The sequence below is a fragment of the Mustelus asterias genome, chromosome 13, assembly GCF_964213995.1.
Source record: "Mustelus asterias chromosome 13, sMusAst1.hap1.1, whole genome shotgun sequence".
NCBI classification, from domain to species: Eukaryota; Metazoa; Chordata; class Chondrichthyes; order Carcharhiniformes; family Triakidae; genus Mustelus; species Mustelus asterias.
Window position 1 is genome coordinate 87269372 of NC_135813.1, and position 26138 is coordinate 87295509.

Below are 26138 nucleotides of genomic sequence, written 5' to 3' on the forward strand. Positions count from 1 at the left end.
ATTATAGTACACAGTTCAGTTCTCCATAATATAAAAAAGGTATCGAATTGTGATGGCACGACAACATTTTACAAAGTTGATCCCAGAACAGGGAAGTTACATCGATCAGGAGAGACTGAACAGGCTGGGACTCTCTTCTTTAGAAAAGAGGAGGCGGGAGAGTGGTGTGACACAGGTGTTTTAAGATTATGAAAGAATGTGGTAGGGTAGACAAAGAGAAAATATTTCCATTTGTGGGGAGCCCAAAACTTAGGGGCCACAATTATAGGACAGTCACCAAAAGGAGGAATTTCTTTACTCAGAGTTGCAAGAATGTGGAACCCACTATTATGAAGAGTGGTTGAGACAAATAGCATGGATGCACTTAGATAAAGACATGAGGGACGAAGGGATACAAGATTAGACCAATGGGAGTTGAGTACGAGGAGGCTTTTGTGGAGCATAAACACCAGCATGTACCATTGGGACCAAATGGCCTGTTTGCCTGTTGTCAGTTCTACATAAGAGACTCAAAGGATTTAATATTCCTATGTTCTAGTTCACATGCTGAGTATTAAATCTTTATTTGTAATGTTTCGCAATTAAATATTGCATAAGTATCATCTCAAAAATACAAAGAACCAAATACATCTTTAATTCATAGTGCTCTTTGATTAAATTCAATTTTTAAAGCACCTTTTAAATGTAAATTTAATGCAACCTCAAGAAGACAGCTTTTAAAAATAATTTATTAGCAAAACAATTCCCTAATGCAGCTGGCTCTGCCTCATCCCACTGCATCTTTAGACAACTGGAGTGACAGTCAAGATGATGATGCTACAGCTTCTGTCAGTGCTGCATAATGCACAAAAAACAGGTCGGTCTCCAGGTGGCGGTGAAGACTAAAAATAGAAGCACTGGCAGGGTAGCAGGTGCTTATCCTGTTAGTAATTCTAAAACAAAAAACATAATTACAGGTTTTCTATGGCAGATTTGTGTTGGCAAAAATTGGCCTCAATTTGTGAAGGGAAGAGAAGGAGAAGCTTTAAATTTCAACATATAATTATTTAAATCGGGAAGTAGCAAAAGTAAATCTGGGTTTTAGTTACGGCTTTAACATGTGAAATTCTCTATCAGTAACTCATTAAAAAAATTGAAGGAAGGCTTGAAAACTGCCTCTGTTCACACATTTGCCAATCATTTCTTCAAACATCAGAATGATCATCTATACTCATTTAAAAGTCAAGTTTTTGAGACCAAATTTCAGGCAAAACATACGGGGTTGACTACACAAGTAATATTTTTGAGGGGTTGAAATCGTTTTGTACTGGGGTCAACAGAGGGTATGTGGCCCGATCAGCACCATTTTGGAGCCGCCTCTTTCGCCCAAGGTCACTTCTACTTGTCACTTCCCTGTCTGATTCTCCCACTCACCGTTTCCCTGCCCGGCTCTCCCACTTCCTCCCTATTATGGTCTCTCTCCTGCAACCTCGCTCACTGTGAATGCTTGGGACAGAAAGTGGTGAAAGGGAGAGTTGGACAGGGAAGTGGTGATTGGGAGAGTCAGGCAGGGAGTGGCAAAAGTTGGGCAGGAGTATTGGACAGGGAAGAAACAAACGAGAGAGTGGGGCAGGGAACAGCGAGTGGGAAAGAGTCGGTGAGAGAGAGGGAGAGAGTGAACTTGCAGGTAAGGCAGTCAGCTGGTGTTACACAATGCACAAAAAACAGGTTGGGCTCCAGGTGGCAGTGAAGACTAAGAATGAAAGGGTTAGAATATAATTTTCTGCCCAAAAGTCAGGGGTTAACTTTACATAAGATGAACTATTACTCAAGTACAGCAGCTGATGCTATCATAGATGTGATTAAGTAAAAGATAATTGCCCCTGAATGAGGTGCAAACTGTTCACAGCACTGCTGTTTCAGTCTGAAACAGCTGGCACACCCAACAAGCAGTGTCTCTCTGACTGACATTAATAACAATAGTTTACTGAATATTCTGTTCAATTTTGATCTCCTTATATTGAGATTTTGGAAAGGTGGCAGAGGAGGGCCACTAGATTGATTACAAATCAGCAGCATCTTATTTATAAAGAAAGATTAGGTAGATTGGCCTTGGTAAATTACCGCTTAGTGTTAGTGGGATTAGCAGGGTAATTACATGCGATTACGGGATAGGGCCTGGGTGGGATTGTGGCTGGTGTATTCTCGATGGGCCAAATAGCCTCCTTCTGCGCTGTAGGGATTCTATGATTCTATGAAAGATTAAAAGAGCTGGAACTGAACACTCTAGAAAACCATGGACTGAAGAGTGAACTAATTGAGGTTTGTAAGTTGATGTAGGAAATGACTGTGTCAAATAATTTGTTCCAATTAAACAGGGTAGAGAGGACCAATGGTGACAATTGTAAATAAAACAGAAAACACTGGAAATATTCACAAACATTGTGGAGAGAGAAACAGGTGGAATTTTCCTGTCTCTGTGGAGATGAGTTTCAAGACAGGAATAGGAGCAAAATGTGAAACATGGACATCAAATTGGCTCCCTGATGCATTTTCATCTCTGAGCGGTCTTGCTGGAGGAGAGGTCGACATGGCAACAGCCACCCAGCAGTGGGTAGCTAATCAGGCCAAATACTGGACCAATTTGGGGCAAGTTGCTGTTGACGCCAAGATCTTTCTTGTGTGGGATCAGTGCCCTGCTGATTTGAGACAGTGACAGCAGCTTGAAGGCAGCCTCCTAGTGGTAGACAGGGCCATTGGGTCCCTGTCACTGGTCCCACAAATGTGGGGCTGCAAAAGTGCAAAGGCTGCAGGATTAGCCGTAATCTTTCTTGTGCAAAGATTTCCCTTCACATTGCTGACCCTCAGAGCTGCTTTTCCCAAATAGGAATCAGGTTCCAAGGGCACCTCCACTTTGAGGCATCCTTGTGTTCTCCACCTGCCTCAGCAGGGCTCTCCTCTGCTGGTGATGTTGCCATCAGTAGTGTTCCCATTGGGTCTTCCACTTCAGGTAATGGTCTGACATTCTTAATCAGATGGCAGATATGGAGGCAGACTGTTAACTGGTTTCCTCCCAGAAGATTCCATATGTTGGCAACCTCTGATCTATGTGGGGGTTGGAACTCGGAAATGGGCCCAATGCCTAAAGGTTTTCAAAGGGCATAAGATCCCATCCACTGTTTCAAGTCAAAGACTTTTCATCAGTTCCATAGATGCTGCCAGACCATCTGAATATTTACAACATTTTTTGTTTTTTTTGTTTCAGATTTATAGCTTCAGCACCATTTTGGTTTTGTCACAAATTTTAATTGCGCTCGGTCAGGTCATGGTTAGATGTCAGGGAATGACATTGCTTCCCAGGGAATAGAGGATCTCCTGAACAAGTGATTGAACCAACTTCCTAAATTCCTTCAAATGAGAGCTGGAGCTGTTCCTGGCTGGGACGAGGATCATCTCATAAAAGAGGTACACACTGCTGGGAATTGAGGGCCAGGGTGATCTCCTGGGCTTGTTTTGATGAATTAGGGGGACAGAGGAAAACCTTTTCTCCTAAGTTGAACTCCGATTTTATCTGAATTTTCACCTCATACAGGAGATGATGTGGTTTGGCATGGGATGAGCAGCCTTGCACTCAAGTCCCGGCGTTGTGACGCAGCAGTGCCCACCACTATGCCACCGTGATGTTTCTAGTATCTGCCCAGATTTCCTGTGGTTTACCGTGGGAAAAAAATCAACTTGCCCACTAGAAAAATCGGCCTCATAAAATCTATTGCTGGAAACATGCTCATTTCACATTCCCTTGTTCATACATTGTACCCTACACCTGCTGAATTGGTCATTGACTACCTAAACATCATGGAATAGAAAACCATGCTATTCGAGGAATGCAGATGTTGGTCTGCATTAACGTTAGCACAGGAATGTTTGTTTGATTTTACAGTTATGAAACTAGAATGATGCATGAAAAATTAACAATGAAATAGTTTAAAAAAGAAATAGGAAATGGTGTTTCTAAGAGATTTAGGTTGATAATCCTTCTTACCTCTGCCTAATACATTCAGTCTGTTTGTCGGTTGAAGGTAATTGGTGAGTGCTGCAAACTTGCCTTTCTTGTTAATACCCAACCATGTTCCTCCTTCTTTGCCTTTTTCCATGTCCAGTCCTGCAGGTGACACATGGAACAGAAGCAATGCAAAGAAGTGTTCAGATGTGCTGTTTTGTTTCATGACTCACATCATGTATTTAGGAACCTATTGATCATAGTGAACCATTTAGTGAACAATGTCTTAAATTAATAAGAACCTCATCAGGTTGGCAGGAGAGGAAATAGGAAGGGGAATTAGAACTTTTATTTTGAATAATTTGCTTGTGAATGCAAGCAACAATTTTGAATTTCGAAGTCAAAGGTTTTCTTGCTGAATTTTTTATTTGGGTGTTGGAGGAAATGCAACCAGGTGGAGAAGTGACAGAATTGGTTTGAATGATAAAATCCCTACAGTGCAGGAGGCCATTCAGCCCATTAGGTCTGCACTGACCACAATCCCATCCAGATCCTATTCCCGTAACTCCACATATTTATCCTGACTCTAGGGTCAATTTAGCATGGCCAATCAACCTAACCCGCACATCCTTGGACTGTGGGAGGAAACCGGAGCTCCCGGAGGAAACCCACGCAGACATGGGGAAAAACTGCAAACTCCACACAGACAGTGACCCGAGGCCGGAATTGAACCCGGGTCCCTGGCGCTGTGAGGCAGCAGTGCTAACCACTGTGCTGCCCCTTTCTCCACAATTAATGGACACTAACAAAGTGTCAAGAAACTCAGATATTAAACAGAATAGAGATTAATCTGCAGCAGTTTCAAAAGTTAACCAGGACTGTAGGACAAAGGGATCCAAATATGGGAAGGTAAGAAGCAATAACAGTACATAAACCAGGAAGCACTACTCCATGTAAAGAACAATAAAATACCTGGAATAGGGCCCGGGCAATAAAAGCTCTGGGATCATTCAAGAAGCACTTCAGTGTTGCAATGGGTGAATCCATAAATGATCGGATAAGTGAGCAGGATGGGCTATATAAAATTAGAACCTAACCATTTAAAAAGTGAAATTGGGAAGCATTTGTTCACACATGAACCACTGGAAAATGGAACTCACTCCCCCAAAAGTTTGTGACTGCTGAGTCAGCTGAAATTTTAAACCGAGATGGAAATATTTTTGTCAGACAGTGATATCAAGGGATATTGTGCAAAGGCAAGTAAGTTGATTTAAGGTACAAATCAGGCATGATCTAATTGAATAGCAGAGTAGGCTCTTGGGGTTGAATGGCCTATTTTATTCCGATCTCAGCTTTACTTGTCTCTGTAATGCACAGTTTATAAAAATGTAATTTCATTTATGAGACATTAATTACGGAGAATAGATATTTCTGCTAAAAGAGCAATTTCACCGCCCCCGCCCCCGCAACCCCCACCTCACCCTCTCCATAGAATGATCTCACCAGGAGGAAAACACTCTCCTGTCCCAAATCAAATCAATCTCACAGAGCTGCTAGCAACTGAATTGGAAGTGTCATGACTAAAGCTCTGATCTTCACTGCAATGCATGATCTCGGCTTAGCAACACAATAGTTATAATAATGCACTTGTAATCCAGAGGCCTGGACTGGTGATTCAGAGTCATGAGTTCAAATCCCACCACAGCAGCAGGAGAATTTGAATACATTTAATTAATTCAATGTGGAAATTTAAAAAAAATGCTGGTATCAGTAATGATGACCATGGAACTACTGGACTGTCATACAAACTCATCATTGATGTTCTCCCCACAAAAAATGAAATTTTTGTGGCCCATGGTGGCCCATTCACCCAGCTGACCAGGAGAGCACCACCAACCCCTCATCAAAGAGGGGCATTCTGCCCCCCTCCCACATCACACAGTCATGAGGGTGACTCAGCCCAACGTCCCCCCCACCCCCCGCCACTCAGACCCCTACTCAGTCTCCCTCACCCCAGATCCCTTACTCAGCCCCTCTTTCAGGCCACTGTCCTCTTGTCACTGACACCCTGGTCCTGTGCCTTGAGTCCTTGTGATTTCTTCAAAATGATTGTGGCTTACAAAAGAGGAAGTGAAACCACAGGCCGTCAATCAGGCTTAGGCTCTGTCAATGTTGCAACAGTTGGCTGGAGGATGATAGAAATCCATTGAGCTGTCAATGGAATATCTTCTTCAAGACACTGCACGTTGAATTTGTTGCAGATCAAAGGTTCTCATTGGATTGGAGAGGGTTTTAATGATTTCAACTTGCTAGGAAGCCTCAGATCAAATGTGTGCATACATTGGGACTGAATGCATAGCTGGGCAGAATGGAAACCCACCACCCCTTGCCCCGCCCCCCCCCCCCCCCCCCCCGCAGGTGAAATTGGCATCTCCTCTCTATCAGAGGATCTTGAAGGGGTTTGCTCACAGCTGTAGCTTCTGACAGGGAGAAAGGAAAATCTCTGCCGTAGAATGCAGTGCTGCAATGATTTAAAATCCTGCCAGGTGACCTCGGGGCATGGAGGTTTAAGACTATCAGCCATGATTGAATGGCGGAGCAGACTTGATGGGCCGAGTGGCCTAAGTCTGCTCCTATGTCACTTCAGAATTTTTACAGCTGACAGGGAGGAATGCAGATAATGATCACAGGGCTCCCTGAAATCACCATATCAGGGGTGATCTTCAGGTCTGCCAAAGCGAGAATGGGCAGTCCAGCCAAGACACACCCTTGCCCCCAGCCTGAGCCCACCCAACCCACAGAACCCTTGAGAGATCCTTTCTCAGCAGCCTGGCAGCAGCAGAGGGGCAAATGACTACTGGACCTACCTTCTTAATCCCCCTCGGGGCTCAAGACGCCAGACCAGGGTGTCAGCATCAGGGTGCAGTGCACGATTGGCACTGCAAAAGCCATGGCCTGAAGGGAGGCTGAGGGGGAAGGGGGTGGGGTTGGGTTGGGTCACCCTCATGCTTGCATGGTGTGTGCGGGGGGGGGGTGGGGGGAAGGGAGGTGACCCATGATTTGAGTGCTGGGGGAGGGTGCCCCTCTTTTCTGAGGAGTTCATGGCGGTGCTCCCGGGGCCCTCAAGGTCCAACATGCCATGTCCCTGCTTGTGGATGGCAACTGTAAAGTTCCTGTTGCCACTCCCGCTGGTGGGCCGGGTGAATGGCGGGATGTTAGTGAATGGCTTATCAAACCCGCTAATGACATTCAAATTAGCGGGTTTGCATAACTATCAACTTGCCGTCTGCTCTGGGTGGGAACCAGATCAGGGCCGGCGGGTCGGGTGAAGCTCAAGAGACCTCACGCCTGACGGGAATCCCAATTTTTGGCCAATGCCCCATTTACTGGGGCATCGGGATTCCTGCCGGCAGACTGAAGAGGCTGGGGAATCGGGCCCTAAAATTCATAACACCCTGAGTCAGTGAGAGGAAAATCTCCCAGGGTTTCCACTCTGTGCTGTTTTTGAACAGCCCTACACATAAATGTGCATGTGGGTGGCAGGCAGATTTGAACTTGGATGTCCTGCCTCTTGTCGGTAAACAGTTTGCTATTGCTCACACAAAAATGGATGAGGAATCCTGTGGCAAGTAACTCGCCTCATTATTCCCCAAAGCCTGTCCACCATCTACAAGGCACAAGTCAGGAGTGTGATGGAATATTCTCCACTTACCTGAATGAGTGTAGTTCCAACAACACTCAAGAACCTCAACACCATAATGCAGCTCGCTTGATTGGCACCTCACCAACAAACATTCACTCCCTCCACCACTGAAGCACAGTAATAGCCATGTGTACCGTTTACTAGATGCGTTGCAGCAACTTACTAAGACACCTTCAACATCAGTTTCCAAACCCACAACCACTACCGCGTAAAAGGGCAAGGGCAGCAGATATACGAGAACACAACTTGGAAGGTCTCCTCCCAGTTACTCATCATCCTGATTTGGAAATATATCACCGTTCCTTCATTGTTGCTGGGTCAAAATCCTGGAACTTGCTCCCTATACCTAACCTCAGGGACTGCATCGGTTCAAGAAGTCAACCCGCCATCACCTTCTAAAGGGTCAATTAGGTATGGGGAATAAATGCAGGGGTAACCAGTGACGCTCACATTCCATGAATAAATAAACTTTAAAAATCTGGGCAAAGAAATGGACCCTGGAAAGCAACATTTCTAAAAGAAACTTGCAATCCAGTAGAAATCCTCTAAGATCCTCTAATTTCCCAAAGCACTTCATAACCAATAACATTATTTTGAAATATTGTTATCATTGCTTTGCAAGCAAAAAGAGAAAACTGTTGAAGATAACATAAAGCAGAAAGCCAGGTATTGAGATTGGATTCAGTCCAGGTGGATAGGCTATTTTGAGTTATGTAGGTTAGGAAGCACAATGGGTATGTAAAAAAAAAATAGAATGTTAGCTGTCAGCAGGGTCTTCTTTTGAGAAAGAGCAAATGGCATTTGGAACAAGTTGGTGTTTATGTAAAAATGCGTAAAAAGACTTGTATTAGAGAGTGCTTTTGACAACTTCAGGATGCCCTGAAGTGCTTTTTGAAGTGTAACCATAGTTAAAATGTAGATTTACTACAAGGGTTAAAAAGCGAGCTGAATGAGATCCTAACCTAACACCAGTGTGCAAAAGGCAAGTGGATACTGGGTAATGTGTATCCCAGTCACTTTTGTTTCTTAGAACTCGTTTACTTTACTTTCCAGTGCATTCCTGGCTGGCCTCCATCATTGGACCCTCCATAAACTTGAGATAAACCAAACCTCTCCTGCCCATGTCCTTGTCTGCACCAAGTCCATTTACCTATCACTCCTGTGCTCACTGATCCATAGTGGCTGTTGGTTAAGCAAAACACTCCATTTTAAAATTCTCAACCTTGTTACAAAATCCCTCTGTGGCCCTGCCTGTCTCTAATGTTTGCCAGCCTCACCACACTCATCAAATTCTAGACTTTGAGCATCCTATTTTAGTTGCTCCACCATTGGCAGCCGTGCCTTCAGCTTCCAAGGCCCCAAGCTCTGAAATTTCCTCCCTAGACCTCTCCATCTTTCTATCACCCTCTCATGTAGTCATTAAAACCTATTTCTTTCACCAAGCTCTTTGTCATCTGCCTTAATATCTCCTTGTGAGCCTAGGTCTCAAATTTTGCTTTGTTAGAGCTCCTATGAAGCACTTTGGGATGTTTTATTACATTGATGGTGCTATATAAACACAAGCTGTTGATGACCGTCTTCATAGGAACACAATAAATTGAAGTAGGATTGATACGATTCCCTCAGGCTTGCTCTGCTATTTAACAAAAACATGGTTGATCTTAAATTCAAGATCACATTCACACCGGATTCCCCATATCTCTCATTCTGTAACTGCTTCTTCTTCCATGCCAGTCATTACTAAGTGGGTAGCATTTGTGTTTGATTCAGAAGCTTGTGGATTCAATTCCCACTTCAGTGATTTGAACACAAAACATCCCAGTTGATATTCCACGATCACGGGTACAGCATTGTCAGAGGTTAACATTGAGATGCTAAGCTGTAGCCCTGTCTGCTCTCAGTGGTAGTTCATGTGGCACTATTTTAAAGAACATCAGGGGAGCTACCCCCAGTCTCCAAGCCAATTAAGATCTCTCAATCAACATTGCTGAAACTGATTATCTGGTCATTATCTCATTGGTGTTTATAAAAGCTTGTTGTGTGCAAATTGGCTGTTGTGTTTCCTGCATCAAAAGAGAGACTACACTTTAAAAAAACACTTAATTAACTGCAAAGTGCTTTGGGACATGCTAAGATGGTGAAAGATGCTATATATATAGAAATATAAGTTTTTTTCCCCCTTAGGTAAAAGCCATCTCTGGCAGGCCACCAGATGGAGTGCTTCACCAAGGTAGAGTTTTCTCTCTCTCAAAGAAACTGGCAGGTGGGAGCTGCCCTACCCAATGGGGAGTAAGCTGAAACTAAGGGTGAAGCTTCACTGCTGGTTGCTGGTGAGAAATCTGTGACACAGATTGTTTCTTGGTTGAAGAATTACTGGGTGGGTTAGTGGCAGAGGGTGATGGGAGAAGAAAATCTTAACATCAACATAATAATTCCAAATGGGGCAGACATGGAGAATTATAACGCACACAAAACTGCAAAGAGGTCAAATCACTTCATTATCAATATGTAACATCTAATGTTGACCATGATACCATTGTCGTAAAAACCCATCTCATTCACTAATGTCCTTTAGGGAAGGAAATCTGCCATCCTTACCTGGTCTGGTCCGATCTACATGTGACTCCTGACCCACAGCAATGTGGTTGATTCTTAAATGTCCTCTGAAATGGTCTAGCAAATCACTCAGTTCAAGGGGCAATTAGGAATGGGCAATAACTGCTGGTCTAGCCAGCGATGCCCACATCCGCTGGACGAATAAAAAAATAAAATTTGTTTTTTTAGTTCTAACAAAATACATGGGGCGTGGATTTTCCTGGAGCAAATCCTGCTAAGTTCGGAGAAATTTGTGCAAGCTCAAGAATGTGATTTGTGCCAAGCACAAACCAGTTTGCGAACTTCCTGGTCAGTTTGCGTTGACACAAATTGGATCACGCCTCGAAGGGGCGAGAAGGGATTAGCATGCATTTGAATACATTCTAATATTATTAACTAGTTTAAAGTCCGATCATCCGGCCTCATACAACTCATACACCAGCGGGATGTCCACCAGGCCCCAATTACTACTGGTTCTGACAAGTGTGGACCAGGCGCAATGGACTCCAAGAGGGAGCAAGTGGATGAGTACCCCCTCTCCACTTAGAATCCCAACAGTAAAGAAGGAGGTCATTCAGCCCATTGAGTCTGTACTGACCACAATCCCACGCAAGCCATAGTCCCGCAACCCTGCACATTTACCCTGCTAATCCCCTTGATGCTAGGATCAATTTAGCATAGCCAATCAACCTAACCCGCACATCTTTGGACTTCAGGGTGACAGGGGAGTCCTTCAAGCAAGGAGGGGGTGGGGTTTGGGCTGGCCAGAAGGGGCTTAGGACAGGGGCCTTTTCCAAGGGATGGGGGTGTGTGGCAAGTCTTCTCTCTGTAGCCTTGAAACCCTTTGATGTGTCTCCCAATATGTCGAGTTGAAAGATCTGTCAGATGAAGGTGAAAGTCTTCCCTCTGATGTGGTGGAAGTCTTTGAACTGCTTATTTCATGTTCAGTTTTATTCCCCTTTAACTTTTTGGATAGTCTGATGGGGGTGGGGGTGGGGGGGGGGGGGGGGGTGTCTGCCTTCACCCGTGTCCACTTGGTACTCCTATAACCTCTTCATCTTACATGGCCGAGCGCTATATCTAGGTGTCTCCTCAGGATGCACATCCGAAGTGGAGGCGGCCTGCTGTGCTACCCTGCTCTACCCACTCCCAGGAGATGTACAGTCAGGAAAAGGGGATTCGGAAAAGCTGGAGACTGCCAGGGTCGAAGGCTATGGGTTGGGCTCCAGTGCTTCCTCCTCCCTTAAGGTGCTTGTGGGCCCTGGGCTACTTCATGGGATGTTGGGGCAACTGGAATGAGCTCCAGGAGCCTCAAACCTGACACAGCCAGTTCTGGAGATCCAACATTGACCCATGGTGCAGACAAAGCCCTCAGCAATGCACCTCTGCATCCAGATCAAGCTCTCGAGGCCCTCGGCCATGGTCCTCAGAAACAGAGCCATGACTTGGACTCCACCACTGATGGCCCAGACATCCTGCCCCAGCTTTTCCACTGCAGCCCTACCCCAGGCTTTCCACTGCAGCCCTACCCCAGGCTTTCCACTGCAGCCACCACCCTTACAGTGTTGCCTTGGGTGCCACGCAATACCAGCAATATCTCCTGCTATTGAAGGCCTTAGGACTCCTCAAAGCGATCTTACAGTTTCTGGAATATTGCTGACATCCCCTCCTGGATTTCCCGGCTCTGCCTTTGCATCTCCAGCAGCTCTGGGAGAAACCTTTCCAGGAGCTCAGCATCTGGTTGCAGACCAGCTGTTTCCTGGGATCCTGTAGACCTTTGTCTGCCCACTCCCATGGAAGTTCCTGCCTTCACCTGATGAGCATCAGCAGCTGTGTGGTGCGCACCGGATAGTGACCCAAAACCCTGTCCAATAACATGTTCCACCAAGGTGTGTGTCTCTGGGCTAGCGAATGCAGTGACAACTGATCGGTGTCCTCCTCGGACCTTTCCTGCTCTCCAGAGTTGCAGGGGCCGGCCTCATCTAATGGTGATCCTGCAAGGCCAATGGACATGGGTTCAGCGGAGGATCAAGGGTCTGGGGAATAGGCAGTTCAATTGAGACTGGTCATCTCGGTAAAGTGCAGTGAATCCTCACTTCTCTGGCACAGACCAACCTCACTGTCAATCACGGCTCCCTCCTGTGATCGGCAGTGCCCTTTTTTCTTATGGGGTGGGGACTCGCAACTTGGGCATTCCCCTACCCCTCTTCCCCCTCTCCTTTTATTATGTGATATCTTCTCCTGCGGGGACACAAAGAGGAAATTGTGAGCAGGACTTGAGTCTACAGCAAATGGCATATGTGGGCACTGTGCCTAGACAGGAAGGGGTTGTGACAAGGACTGTTGAGGGGTTCTGAAGAGGATGCTGGGGGGGGCAGTCAGGTAATGGGAGGCTGAGAGATGGCAGGGAGTGGATTAATGGTGACATTCCAGGGGTGAAAACAGGGTTCATACCAGGAGGAGACAGGTGGCCACTTACCCTTGCAGTTGGTACGAGGTCATTCATTTTTTTCTGACTGGACGCCAGTCCTCCTAACGGATTAGCCTGGCTAGCTGTGGGGTCTTCTACCCGCTCGGGGGTTAAGGGTGGCCCACCTCTCCTCCACTGCATCTAACAGGCTGTTGAAATCTACCTCCAGGAAACAAGAAGCTGGTTTTCCTGTAGCCATCCTCCTGGCCTGACTAAGAGTGAGGGCAGAAGGACTAGTCCCCCTTGTTAACAATGCACAACTGAGCCCCAGTTTGGGCAAATTAGATGCCTCGGAACTCCAACTCAGTGTGATTCACTTGGGGATTCATTTATTGCACTCAGTGTGGGAAGATCGTGATCAGTTTTCATGCCCAAATTTTTTGGGGGAAAATTCCACCCATTATCTTCATTTAGTTCAATTCATCATTCTTCTATAGATTCCTCCCCACAGCAAATAGATTCTCCATCCTGAGCATTTTAATATATAAAGGGGAATTGCAATATAGAAATCATAAATTACACCTTTAAATAAGCAGAATCAATTTAGACAGAGGTAGTATATCTCCGAAGCCTAGAATGGTGGCAGCTTGAAAATGTCAATATAAGCTCCTTCCTCTTCACATTTCTCATTTTCTAACTGCAACACAAGACATCAAACACACAAATTTTGTAACAAGCATAGGAAAAGCTCCTGCTCTACTGAACAGTAACAAGTCCCTCTTGGGGTGACTCAACTACAAATAATTGAAAACTCACGACAATCAAAACTCAGGTTTTAGCATTTAAATCAAAACAGGATGATTTAAAGTATTCGAGCATCAACGTTCCCATATCTAATTCTTGCATTTAAAATAGAAGCACTGAAACAAACTTGAGCATAAATTTACATCACTTTTTTTTATTCATTTGTGGGACCTGGGTATCGCTGGCTGGGCCAGCATTTATTGCCCATCCCTAGTTGCCCGGTGGCAGTTGAGAGTCAACCGCATTGCTGTGGCTCTGGAGTCACATGCGGGCCAAACCAGGTAAGGATGGTAGATTTCCTTCCCTAAAGGACATTAGTGAACCAGATGGGCTTTTCCGACAATCGACAATGGTTTCATGGTCATCAGTAGATTCTTAATTCCAGATTTTTTTTTGAATTCAAGTACCCACCATTTACCGTGGTGGGATTCGAACCTGGGTCCCCAGAACATTAGCTGGGCTTCTGGATTAATAGACGAGAGATAATACCACCAGACCATCGCCTCTCCTAAATTTACTGTCTATTATTTCAATGATTGGTAAATTCAAGAGAATCTTCTCCAATAATTCTGGCGACTGGTTGAACCTCAAAGATGCAGGTGGTGAGAGCAACTTATACCTTTGCTAAACGAATTTTTAAGAAAGCAATGGAAAAAGGTTCTGTAATGCGCTGATAAGAAAAAGGACTGTTTTCCCTGAGGAACAATGTCCTGAATTATGATACCAGCAGTTGATGACCCTTATGCAAATAAATGGAGACATGATTGCAGTCTTGTGAACTAACATATCATCTGAGGCACAGATAAGCACTGAAAAGAAAAAGATAGAGGGAAAAAGCAAAGAGAAGAGACAATAAAACAAGGATAAGAAATGTTTACTGGGGTAAGTCTACTGATTCTGTAATGCCAGCAAAGAGCAAGTTCTGCAGGCAGTGTGGACTGGAGAATTGATGCTACCGTGTTGCTGTCCTACCCCCATCTGATATGTGCTTCCTTTGAGTATTGTTTCATGCTGGGAGTACAGGATTGCTGAATTCACCCTCCTGTTCCAATTCTAATCTATATCGTATTGTGCCACTGGTTCTTGACACATTAAGAGTTTTACAGCACAAAAAGAGGCCCTTCGCGGCCCACCATGTCTGCGCTGGCCATCAAGCATCCATCTATTTTAACCACTTTTTCAGCACTTGGTCCATAGCCTTGTATGCTATGGCATTTCAAATATTCATCTAAATGCTTCTTAAATGTTGTGAGGGTTCCTGCCTCTACCACCATTTCAGGCAGTGAGTTCCAGATTCCCACCACCCTCTGGGTGAAAAAGTTTTCCCTCAAATCCCCTCTAAATCTCCTGCCTCTTACCATAAATTTATGCCCCCTGGTTATTGATCCTCTACTAAGGAGAAATGTTTCTTCCTATTTACGTCCCTCATGATTTTTGTACACCTCAATCAGATCCCCCCTCTCTGCCTTTCCTGTTCTTAGAAAAACGACCCCAGCCTCTCTCTGGTGCAATCACACCCTTGCTATAGGGTGGTGACCAGAACTGCACACATGCTTCTCGCTGTGGCCTAACAAGCATTTTATACAGCACCATCATCATCTCTCTGCTATTATAGTCTATGCCTCGGCTAATAAAGGCAAGTATTCCATATGCTTTTTTAACCACCTTATAGAGTCATAGAGGTTTACAGCATGGAAACAGGCCCTTCGGCCCAACTTGTCCATGGCGCCCTTTTTTAAACCCCTCAACAAGTCCCAATTGCCTGCATTTGACCTATATCCCATTATACTCATCTTACCCATGTAACTGTCTAAATGCTTTTTAAAAGACAAAATTGTACCTACCTCTACTACTACCTCTGGCAGCTTGTTCCCACTCACCACTCTCTGTGTGAAAAAATTGCCCCGTCAGGACCCATTTGTATCTCTCCCCTCTCACCTTAAACCTATGTCCTCTAGTTTTAGACTCCCTACCTTTGGGAAAAGATATTGACTATCTAGCTGATCTGTGCCCCTCATCATTTTATAGACCTCTATAAGATCACCTTTCAGCCTTCTACGCTCCAGAGAAAAAAGTCCCAGTCTATCCAGCCTCTCCGTATAACTCAAACCATCAAGTTCCGGTAGCATCCTAGTAAATCTCTTCTGCACTCTTTCTGGTTTAATAATATCCTTTCTATAATAAGGTGACCTGTCCTGTTGCCTTCTATGAATATGCACCCTAAGGTCCCTCTGGTCCTCTGTATTTCCTAGCATCTTACCATTCATTATGTATTCCTTTCCTTTGTTAGTCCCCACAAAATGCATCACCTCATATTTTCCAGGGTTAAATTCCATTTGCCACTGTTCTGTCCAACTGACCAGCCTGTCTATATCGTTCTGTAAGCTAAGTCTTTCCTCCTCATTATTTAGCCCACCACCAATTTTTGTGTCATCTCTGAACTTAGTTATCATAAGTTCCACGTTCAGATTGAGATCATTAATATGCACTACAAACAGCAAGGACCCAGCACTGATCCCTGTGGTACACCACTGGACACAGGTTTCCAATCACAAAACAATCTTCAACCATCACCCTCTGCTTCCTCGCACTAAGCCAATTTTGGATCCGATGAGCCAAATTGGCCTGGATCCCATGAAATTAGAAGTGGGGCATCAATATGTAGTCAAATCTTAAACTAGAATTAACTCCAGAATTGTCCTTCCCCTCTTATCCATCTCGCGACCAAACCAAATGAGGACAAAAATTTAAACAATGTGTTTCACTCTCTCAGGATGGTCAATTCATTGATTTCATGCTCTGATTCTGAAGCTGAGAACTCAATGCTTCAATTGTTTCATTCTATTTTAGCCTTTTCTGTTCCAGTTCTGCCTTGCTCCAGCTGCAATGCAGTGATCCAAAGTGATTTGGCTGTTAATTTTCCTGCTTTTTTTGGAATTAGATGGTTTCGACCTGCCACCTGCTTACAAGATAGAGATCTGAAGTTCAGTAAGACTGCTCATCACAAGTGAGAATATGCACCCCACTGACAAACCAATCCGTGGCACACCACCAGAAATGTCAGAATATGTTGTAACCAAGGTGATATTTGACAGTAATGATTTAGCCTTATAGACTGCTTTTGCAGAAATAATTTTAAACTGTTAGGGAACTTTGTGAAGCAATTCATAGAATCTGGGCAGAAGGTGGCCATTTGGCCCATCAAGTGTGCACCGGCAACAATCCAACCGAGGGCCTATACTTGTAACCCCAAATATTTACCTGCTAATCCCCCTGACACTAAGGGGCAATTTAGCATGGCCAATCCACCAAACTTGCACATCTTTGGAGTATGGGAGGAAACTGGAGCACACAGAGGAAACCCACGCAAACACAGTGAGAATGTGTAAACTTTAGGCTGGTATCACCCGAGGCCGGAGTTGAACCTAGGTCCCTGGTGCTGTGAGGCAGCAGTGCTAACCACTGTGCCACCGTGCCAACCTAGTTAGTTAAGCATGATCTGCTGTTACCTCTCGTGTCTAAGTACACATCCAGCTCAAACTTCCTCTATATACTTGGTTCCATATGGGGATGGATGAACAATGCAAACAACCTTTAATGTGACATTCATTTGCAATGTCATGGAGGCAGATTTATGTCTGGTTCCTGTTGAAGTTGTTGAAAGCTCATCATCAATAGGGTAGTAACATTCACCCGGCATTGTGGCAGAGGTATGTGATTGGGTTAGAGAAGAAGGAGCTTTATTCTGCATCTATGTTACAACTGAAGGAAAAAAGTTATCATCGACATTGAAAATCTGAAACAAATACAGAAAACACTGGAAACATTCAACAGGTCAACAGGTTAAAAAAAAAGGCGGCATGGACAAGTTGGGCCAAAAGGCCTGTTTCCATGCTGTAAATCTCTATGATTCTATGAGGTCAGTCAACAACTATGGGAAGAACAAATGAAGTAGCTTTTTCAAGGTAGAGACATTTAACAAAGGGATATATCTAAAAGGTTAACTCATCTCTCTGAAGACACTGACTGACCTGCAGGGCATTTCCAGAATTTTCTATTTTTAGATTGTTAAGTGCAAAAAGTTGAGTGTGGATATGCCATGATTCAGCAAGGGCATCCCTGAACTCTTATGAGTATCAAAAAAGTTCATGAAAAGTTTTCTTTACAGTGAGCAGAAGGTTGTACATGCCAGGCAGTGAATCACAATTTGTGACCATGTGTTTCCCTGTAAAATAGTTTAGAATTGATTTTTACTGTTCAGTCCCTTTGTTGCACAAGAGCAAACTGAAACAGTCAGATCCTGGGACCAGCTGCATCCATCACACTTAGAAATGACCTTAAACTAGAGGAAGTTTGATCAATACGCGTTTGGAAAACTGAACATACCTTGTATTAATGCAAAAACAATTTCCACGTTATTTCCTTTTTATGTTTACAATTGCAACTAATAAAGATTCAAATGTAATTCTAGTTTACTGCCAAATAAAAACTGAACTCTTCCTTTGTTCAATAAAGTTTTAAATAAGTAGAATATTGCTGGCAAACCCATCTGTGAATCCAAATGTTTTGAGAGAGATAGCAGGGAATAGTGAATTTGAACCTGTTAGTTGACTATCACTGCTTCATATTTGGATCATAGTGTGACCCAAGGGCAGAGCAACAGAACTTTTTAGTGAGCTGGAGTGTGTAGTAATGTCTTTCTCACAGACCTTACCAGCCCTTTTAATCCCAACAAGGCAGATCAAGCAACGAGGCCAGATTTGTCTCATTAAGCTGCTTTATATTAGAGTAAAGTGAACGCATAGAACAGTTGTTGTAATCAAACTGACTTCATTCACGCTGCACAACTTGTCTTTGTGTAAAATCCAAATAAAAGGACACCGTGCTATCCAATCAGTGAGTCACCTTATATGACTTGATCTAATGTAGCTTCCAACTATCCTTCCACCATTTCTATCCTCTTCACCAAAGGCCTCACAGCTTTCACCTCAATGGGGCGGCATGGTGGGACTGTGGTTCGCATTGCCTGCCTCACAGCGCCAGGGACCCAGGTTTAATTTCGGCCTTGGATGACTATCTGTGTGGAGTTTGCACATTCTCCCCGTGTCTGCAGCTTAGGTTGATTGACCCATGGTAAATTGCCCTTAGTGTCAGGGGGATTAGCAGAGTAAATACGTGGGGTTACGGGTTTAGGACCTGGATGGGACTGTTGTTCAGTGCAGGCTCGATGGACCTCCTGCACTGTAGGGATTCTATTATATTCTAAAAGTGAGTGCCTCTGCCATTCTCCCATTTCAGAAAATCTCCTGAATAACAATCTGATCAGGATAGCCAATATCCTGCAAAAAACTTTTGACAGTGAACAAACGGCAATATAATTGCAAGTCAGGATGGTTTGTGACTTGGAGGGGAACTGGCAGATGTGGGTGTTCCCGTGTGTCGGCTACATATGGACACAGACTCGTTCAGTATCTCAGGAGTCCTGAATGGCACTAAACATTGCGCAATCATCAGCAAACATCCCACATTTGGGGAATCAGGAGATGAGTTACTTAGCAGGACCTCGCCTCTGACCTGCACTTGTAGCCACAGCCAATGTTTGGACAATCAAATTAAATAATGTTTGTTGTATACAATCAGCCCGCACTTGCAAAACCCAAAACAAAACGTTAACTGTTAGATCTGATTTTGGGACTGGGCAGTACTTGCTCGACAATACTGAGTGCGCTAATAGCTAACAACTAATTTAAGATAAGCAGACAAGCTTGTAACATGGCTCATTTACCCTCGTTAGAAATCAAATATATTCATATGCAGGACCAGTTCTCTGCAAACAAAAGGAATATATTCAAGTCTTGTGCCTTTACTGAATTGCTCTGGACCATGGGAAGACTATAGAATCCCTACAGTGCAGAAGGAAGCCATTTGGTCCATTGAGCCTGCCCCAACAAAATCCCACCCAAACCCTATCCCACAACCCCGTGTATTTACCCTGCTAATCCCCTTGACACTATGGGGCAATTCAGCATGGCCAATCCACATAACCTGCATATTTTTGGACCGTGGGAGGAAACCGGAGCCGCTGGAGGAAATCCACGCAGACACGAGGAGAATATGCAAACTCCATACAAACATTCACCCAAGGCTGGAATTGAACAAAGGTTCCTGGTGCTGTGAGGCAGTGATGCTAACCACTGTGCCACCATGCCTCCCTGAAGTTACTTTCTTCACAGCAATTGGCTAATCAGAGTCAACTTGCCAATCAATCAGTAACCCTTTATGCCTATGGTATAAAATGCTGTGATAATTTGAATTTTAACATTTTTGCATTTGTCCTGACGAGCGCAAGATGAAATGCTTCAGCAACATATCTTTCTTTTCAGCAATGTCCTTCAAATCCCTGTCAAGTACCTGAGAGCAGCACAATGCATTGTCATTTGTTTAGCAAGGGTCAAGATAAGCTAATGAACTGCTCATTATCCATGGGGAACTGGCAGAAAAGTGGGTTCATTTGCATCTTAATGTAGATCCACGTATTTATTAAACTTCTGGGAAAATACTGCAATTTAAAACACATTTAAAGCTAACTATTTTCCTCAAACCCTTTCTTTGAAAAATGATCTTTAAAAAAATCAATGGTTATTGCATTGCATTCAGAAAGAAAACTACTTTGCCAAACATGTATTTGATGCAGACAGTGTATGGTAGCTATTAATACAAAATAATGTGGATTAAACATTAATTTCACTTCAAAAAGCAAATGTCAGCAACTGAAAAATAAAGAGATGGTACACATTACTCAGCTGACTTTTATATTTGTTTGTAATGAATTCACAGAATGTGGGTGCCACTGGAAAGGCAAGTATTTATTAACCTCCCTCATTTCCCCTAACTGAATGACTTGCTAGGCTTTCAGAGGGAGTTAAGTGTCAATGACATTGCTGTTGGCCTGGAGTCACACATGGACCAGATTGAAAAAGGACAGCAGTTTTTTCTTCCCCAAAGGACATTAATAAACCAGATGGATTTTTTAAAATGAAGATTCAGTAATTTCATGGTCATCATGACTGATACAAACTTTTTATTCTCGATTTATTGATTAACTGGAATTAAATTTCCCAGCTGCCATGGTAGAATTTGAACTCATGCTTCCAGGTCATTAGTCCAGGCTTCACAATTATTAGTGCAGGCCTCAGGATTATTGGTCCAGATCTTGGCATTACTAGTCCAGTAACATAACCACTATACTGTTCCCTTATTACAAATAAAGCAAGCAAGAATTAACTCCATTATTTTAAGTGACATAAAAATATCTGTTCCCCTCCCTAATTTGATGGTTATTTCTTTCAGTTCTTATTTAGTAGGGTTTTGCTAATGTCACATCTCACACCCTTAACTCACAGTTGGATTGGTGACCTACTTGCTGAATTTATCCTAATTGAGCCGGATGATAGGAAGTACTGAAGAATTGCCATGGGTTGGTTTGGCCTTTAGTTTTTGCTCCCTCTGGGAAAACACCACAATTCCTTTCCCCCTCTTATCCCAGTGAGCCAGCTGTAGCAATCCATTAAGTCATGAAGTATTCAACAGCAAAACCACAAGATACTACAGACAATTTAAAAGTGAAAAAAATATTTAATTTGTCGTCCAGATTTAAAACTGATATTAGAGATTGGCTGTCTTTTAAAGCAATTGCCGGTTTTTATTCCCATTGGTGTAAATCCCATGTAAAACTAGTGTCACCTGCGGAAATTAACAGAAATTAGATACTTTCACCCTGGGGCAATCAGAGAGTGCTAGCGATAATGAGACATTGCGTGATTACTAATGCACCCTGGACCTTGGGGAAGCCAGCAAACCCATAAAACTTTATGTTCTTATCTCACTGCAGCCTTAGCATGATGCCTGGGGTGATGAATTTGCCAACTCTCCTGTAAAGTTAATTAATGATCTGAGCATGTATGCCTGAACTAAAAGTACAGTCATTCCTTCAGCTACCTGAATAAGCCAGAGCCATATACATGGAGTTTGGACGTCACCTTCAGGGCTACGAGGGAACAATGGACAGGTAAACAAGGTTTCCATCATGCAGCAGATTGACTGAGCTGGCCTATTGTACATTCCATGAAGCATACTCTTCTTACGCAGGTAATCTCAAGTAAAGTCCCTACACAACCTGTTATGCCTATATATTCCCTGGGTGGGATTTTAGTAGCTGGCGGGTTGCGTCATCCCATCATCTTAAAATGATGCCCACGCTTCCTTGCTTCATCCTTTGATCCTCCTCCTTCATGTTCATGGCCTCTAAGGTTATACCCATCAGGAATGTCATAATGCTCAAGACAAGCCTTCATCACTCATCAGGATTGTGAAGTCAAAAAGCTACCTGGCGATCTGACCTTGTCAGAAAGAAACAATCCCCCGCCACACGAGTCATGTGAAAAATCAGGTTCTGAGATTGGCATTCAGGATCCATAATTTTTTCTATGCCTTGCCTGGAAAGTCAGTCTTCATAACTTAGACTTTTCTCAGCGATGGGAAGCAGATCAACACAGACTATTGCCCAACATGGCAAAACGCAACCATCTAAATGTTTCCTTGTATTGTAGCCCACCCAAGTGAAAACTTACTGGATACACATTTCCTGACAGTGTATTGTAAATAGTGCTCCTTGCACCAAAAAATTATCAGTAGGAGATATTACACTGTAAGTTTGCATGTTTATCCTTCCATTTTCTCAACTTTTTATTTTTCCCCAAGGAGTTGGATAGAAGGGAATCAAACAAGGATGACCTGAAGAACTGAAGTAAATGGCTGCTGTTTTGTCCTATCCATTGTCTATTTATCACCTGTCCTATTGTCCAATTAAGACCTTGATAACAGGAGGAAGGTGGGGAGGAACTCGCATCCTCCTTCTCCATATTAACATACTGACAAGATTGAGCTGGAACTCCAGGAACACCTTCCACCTGCCCCCAACACTTCATCATCTCCTCTCCTGAAGTTGTAGGTACATGCAAAGTTATGCTAGTCAGCCTGGCTAGTCACCTTGTGGTGCCTCACTCGTGGCCATTATTCACATTGACAGCATTTTAGCAAGATGGTGAAAGCATCCAGGAGAAAGCATGGTTTGAGAGAAGATTCCAAGGTATGTTTTTTTGAGAGGAGAGTTTGGAAACACTCATATAGAAGTCAGAGTTCCAATAAGACCAATTGGCTCACAGTGTGACAAGCATCTGGGAGAATTTGATGAGAAATCCACAGAAGTTATATTGGGTGGCATCTGCCACTTGGTTTCAGTATGTGGTGTATCTGACCACAGTTGGTCCATTGGTTTGCATGGACTGTGCACTTACTCAGAAGATTAAAGTAGAAGATACCTTTTGTAATTTGTGTTATCTTTAAAAACCAGTGTATATAATTAAAGATATAGCTGGAGTGAAGGAGTACTGTACTCTAGTTAATCCTTTCCTTTTAATAATTTTACTTTGTTAAAAAGTTAACTGGCAATCTTGTAACTCCACATTTCTGAAGAAAAATAGAAGTTACGATCTATTGAGCTGGGGTTCCGCTCTGGTACCTGACTGTCCAGTAGTAATTTCAGCTCGGGTTGAACTGAACACCATGACCAGACAATTTTTGCCGACTGAATACAATGAAGCTGACTGCTTTTTCAAAACCACAGTAGATAAGACTTCAAGTGGTTTTCTTTATTTGAATATGTCCATAAAGCCAAGAATAATTTACTTGTGATTTGCTTTAAAAGATAGTACACAGAAAGTAAAACACACACCGGTTAAGATAAATCATCTTCGTCCTACTTGAGTTATTTTAGAGGATTGCAATTCAGCTAAGTCATGTCCTTACCACTGAGAATGTCACAGTTGTTTCCCCAGAAATCTGCTGGCTTTGATGGTCTGGAATAGTACTCATCCCGATTTGCTGCTAGGATAAACCTGCAAAAGAACATAACATATAAAAATGTACGCACATAGGAGTCAAACATAGCAGAATGGTACAAACAGGGGGTGACAATATAAACTAGTGATCCAGTCACCCAGACTTTTGCTCTGGAAACATGAGTTCAAATCCCACCAAGGCACCTGGGAAAATTTAAACTCAACTAATCAATAAATCTGAAATAAAATGCTCGTCTCATTAATAATGAGCATGAAACCCTGGATTGTGGTAAAAACCCATCTGGTTCACCTTTGGGTCATTTGAAATCTACCATTCTTAACCTGTCCGGCCTAAATGTGACTCAGATCCACAGCAATATGGTCGACTCTGAAATGTCCAAGGTTGTTGTTTGGTTGTATCAAACTGACACAGAATGGACACTGTGGATGTACCTATGCCACATGGACTGCAGTGGCTCAAGATGGCAGTTCACTTTTTCAAGGGCAATTAAGGATGGCCAAAAATTCTGGTCTTGGCAGTGATGTCCACATTCCAAAAACTAATTTAAAAATGATTGCATTTGCTGCCAATGTAGTTCATGCACAGATGTACAACTTCACTCTGTGGACAAGTGCACATGCACAGATGGGTACTGGTGACCATCTGGCATTGGCAAGAGGCACAGGCTGGAATGTTACGGCTGTTCACGCCAGCAGGATTTTCCCATCCCGCTGTAGTGAACAGAGATTTGACTGGGTGCCAAATTCTCCAACTTTGCTGCAGCAGGAGCGTGGCCTGAACGGCTGGTAAGATTGTGCCCACAGTGCTTCAAAATAACAATGCCAGTAGACTGTCCATTATCACTAAGGAGCAGCATTTGGGAGGAGCCCAGGATGAATTCTTGGTGGTCACTGAATGAACAAGAAGAGGAGCCATTGGTGCAGGAATTTGAGTTATAATCATTAGGTTAACAGCAGATTAAGTTGGACTATGGAGACGTTCTGGAGAGATAGTTAGGTCGGTTTGTATTGAAGGCTGCAGAGAGGTCGAGAAGGATGACGAATCCACCACAGTAGCTCAAACATCAATACACAAAATCACTGAAGAATATATGATGCTGAACATTATCATATTAAATCTGTAATTCTGAATCAATTTGGGGCTAATGGTTAACAGAAAAGATAGACATAGTATAAATGAAAATTTGGGTTAGCTTCTTATTTGAAAAGGAAGATTGAGCATTGTAATGTGGGGAAGGTGGGAGAATGGCACTAATTTAATCGTGGATTTGGAGAGCTGGTGCAGACACAATGGTCCGACTGGCCTCCTTCTGCACTATAACAATTCTGTGAAATCCAACAATAATCAATGAAAGCTAATATAGTGCTAATTGCACTTTGTGAACACAAAAACTCTCAATTTACAGCTTTAACCTGCTATATCCAAGGCTGAGATAGACAGATTTTTAATCAGTAAAGGTATGGAGGGTAATGGGGATGAGTCGAGAAAGTGGAGTGGAGGATCATCAGGTCAGATCAGTCATGATCTCATTGAATGGTGGAAGAGACTCAATGAGCCAAATGGCTTACTTGTGCTCTTACATCTTATGGTCTTATTTCATTAAATTCATCACTGCTAGTAATTGAATTTGTCCCAAAGAATGGAAGGCAAAGGTCCTCATTTATGGTCCTATAGTTTGATACTGTGCATGGGAATGGAGCCTGTTGTAGTCTGGTGGTTACTTATTCCATATGCATGTGGAGAGAATATTCAATGTGCAGGTTATATACTTGCTTTGTATGTACCATACAACTAGGTAAAAATAAGAAAATACACAAAGACAAAAGTTGAAAGGGTTCAAATTCTGTCAGAGAATCTGAGATGCAAGTGTGAAGCAGCGCAAATAGATGTGACTACAATTTTTCTGCTCATCAAGGATCCTCAGTGTAATGAGCTTTAGACAAGACTTAATTATGTTTGAAGACCAAGGCGTAAACTATAGAGTTCTGAAGCTCAGCAGAACTGGCAGTTGTGGCAATCTCATCCAGGATAAGGGAGGAAGCACGTTTCTAACAAAAGCCTGGGTGAGGGTTTCAGCCGCAGATGAGCTGAGGCAGGGGCAGAGTCGGCTGTTGCTAAAGAGGTTGAAGTAAACTGTCTTCATGGTGGAACAGATGTGTGTTCAGAGGCTCATTTTGGAGTCAGTTATGTCACCAAGGTTGTGGTTGGTCTGGCTCAACCTCAGAGTTGTCAGGGAGAGGGATAAAATCAGTGGTTCAGGAATGGAATTTGTGGTTGGAACCAAATACAATTAATCTTCCCACTATTTTGTTGGTGGAAATGTCTGCTTGTACTGTATCGGAGAAGCAGTCTGACAAATTAGGGGCAGTGGATGGATCACGACATAGTGTGAGGTAAAACTGGGTGTCATCAGTGCACATGAGAACTGTTGTGTTTTTGGATGGTGTTGTGGAGTGGCAGCAATAGGAGAGGACCACGGATAGATTGTTGGGGAACTTCAGAGGTAAGTGTTCTGAATTCTTATGGGACGTTAACTAAAAAACATTGAAGATAAGAATATTGGGATATAAATATATTTATGTAAATTGATGATATATTGTATCACTTATTTTGTAACTGAATCACCTGTGACATTATTCAACAGCAAAGTTGAAAGAACACATTGCTGTCTCAGACTTCAGGCTCATAAACTGGATAGTCCTAAAATTCGACAAGGGATTTCTTTT

General features: G+C 43.2%; 1 protein-coding gene across 7 annotated transcripts in view; it reads right to left on the minus strand.

Annotated features, from left to right (window-relative positions):
- The window catches only part of tango2 (transport and golgi organization 2 homolog (Drosophila)), a 163903-nt gene that overhangs the window by 51152 nt on the left and 86613 nt on the right, over nt 1-26138 (minus strand). For all 7 annotated transcript variants that reach the window (XM_078227229.1, XM_078227233.1, XM_078227231.1 and 4 more), the window contains 2 exons: nt 23359-23447; nt 4022-4141 (listed from right to left, as the gene is read on the minus strand). In XM_078227229.1, coding sequence (XP_078083355.1) covers nt 4022-4141; nt 23359-23447 — 209 coding nt within the window. The remainder of the gene's footprint in view (nt 1-4021; nt 4142-23358; nt 23448-26138) is intronic.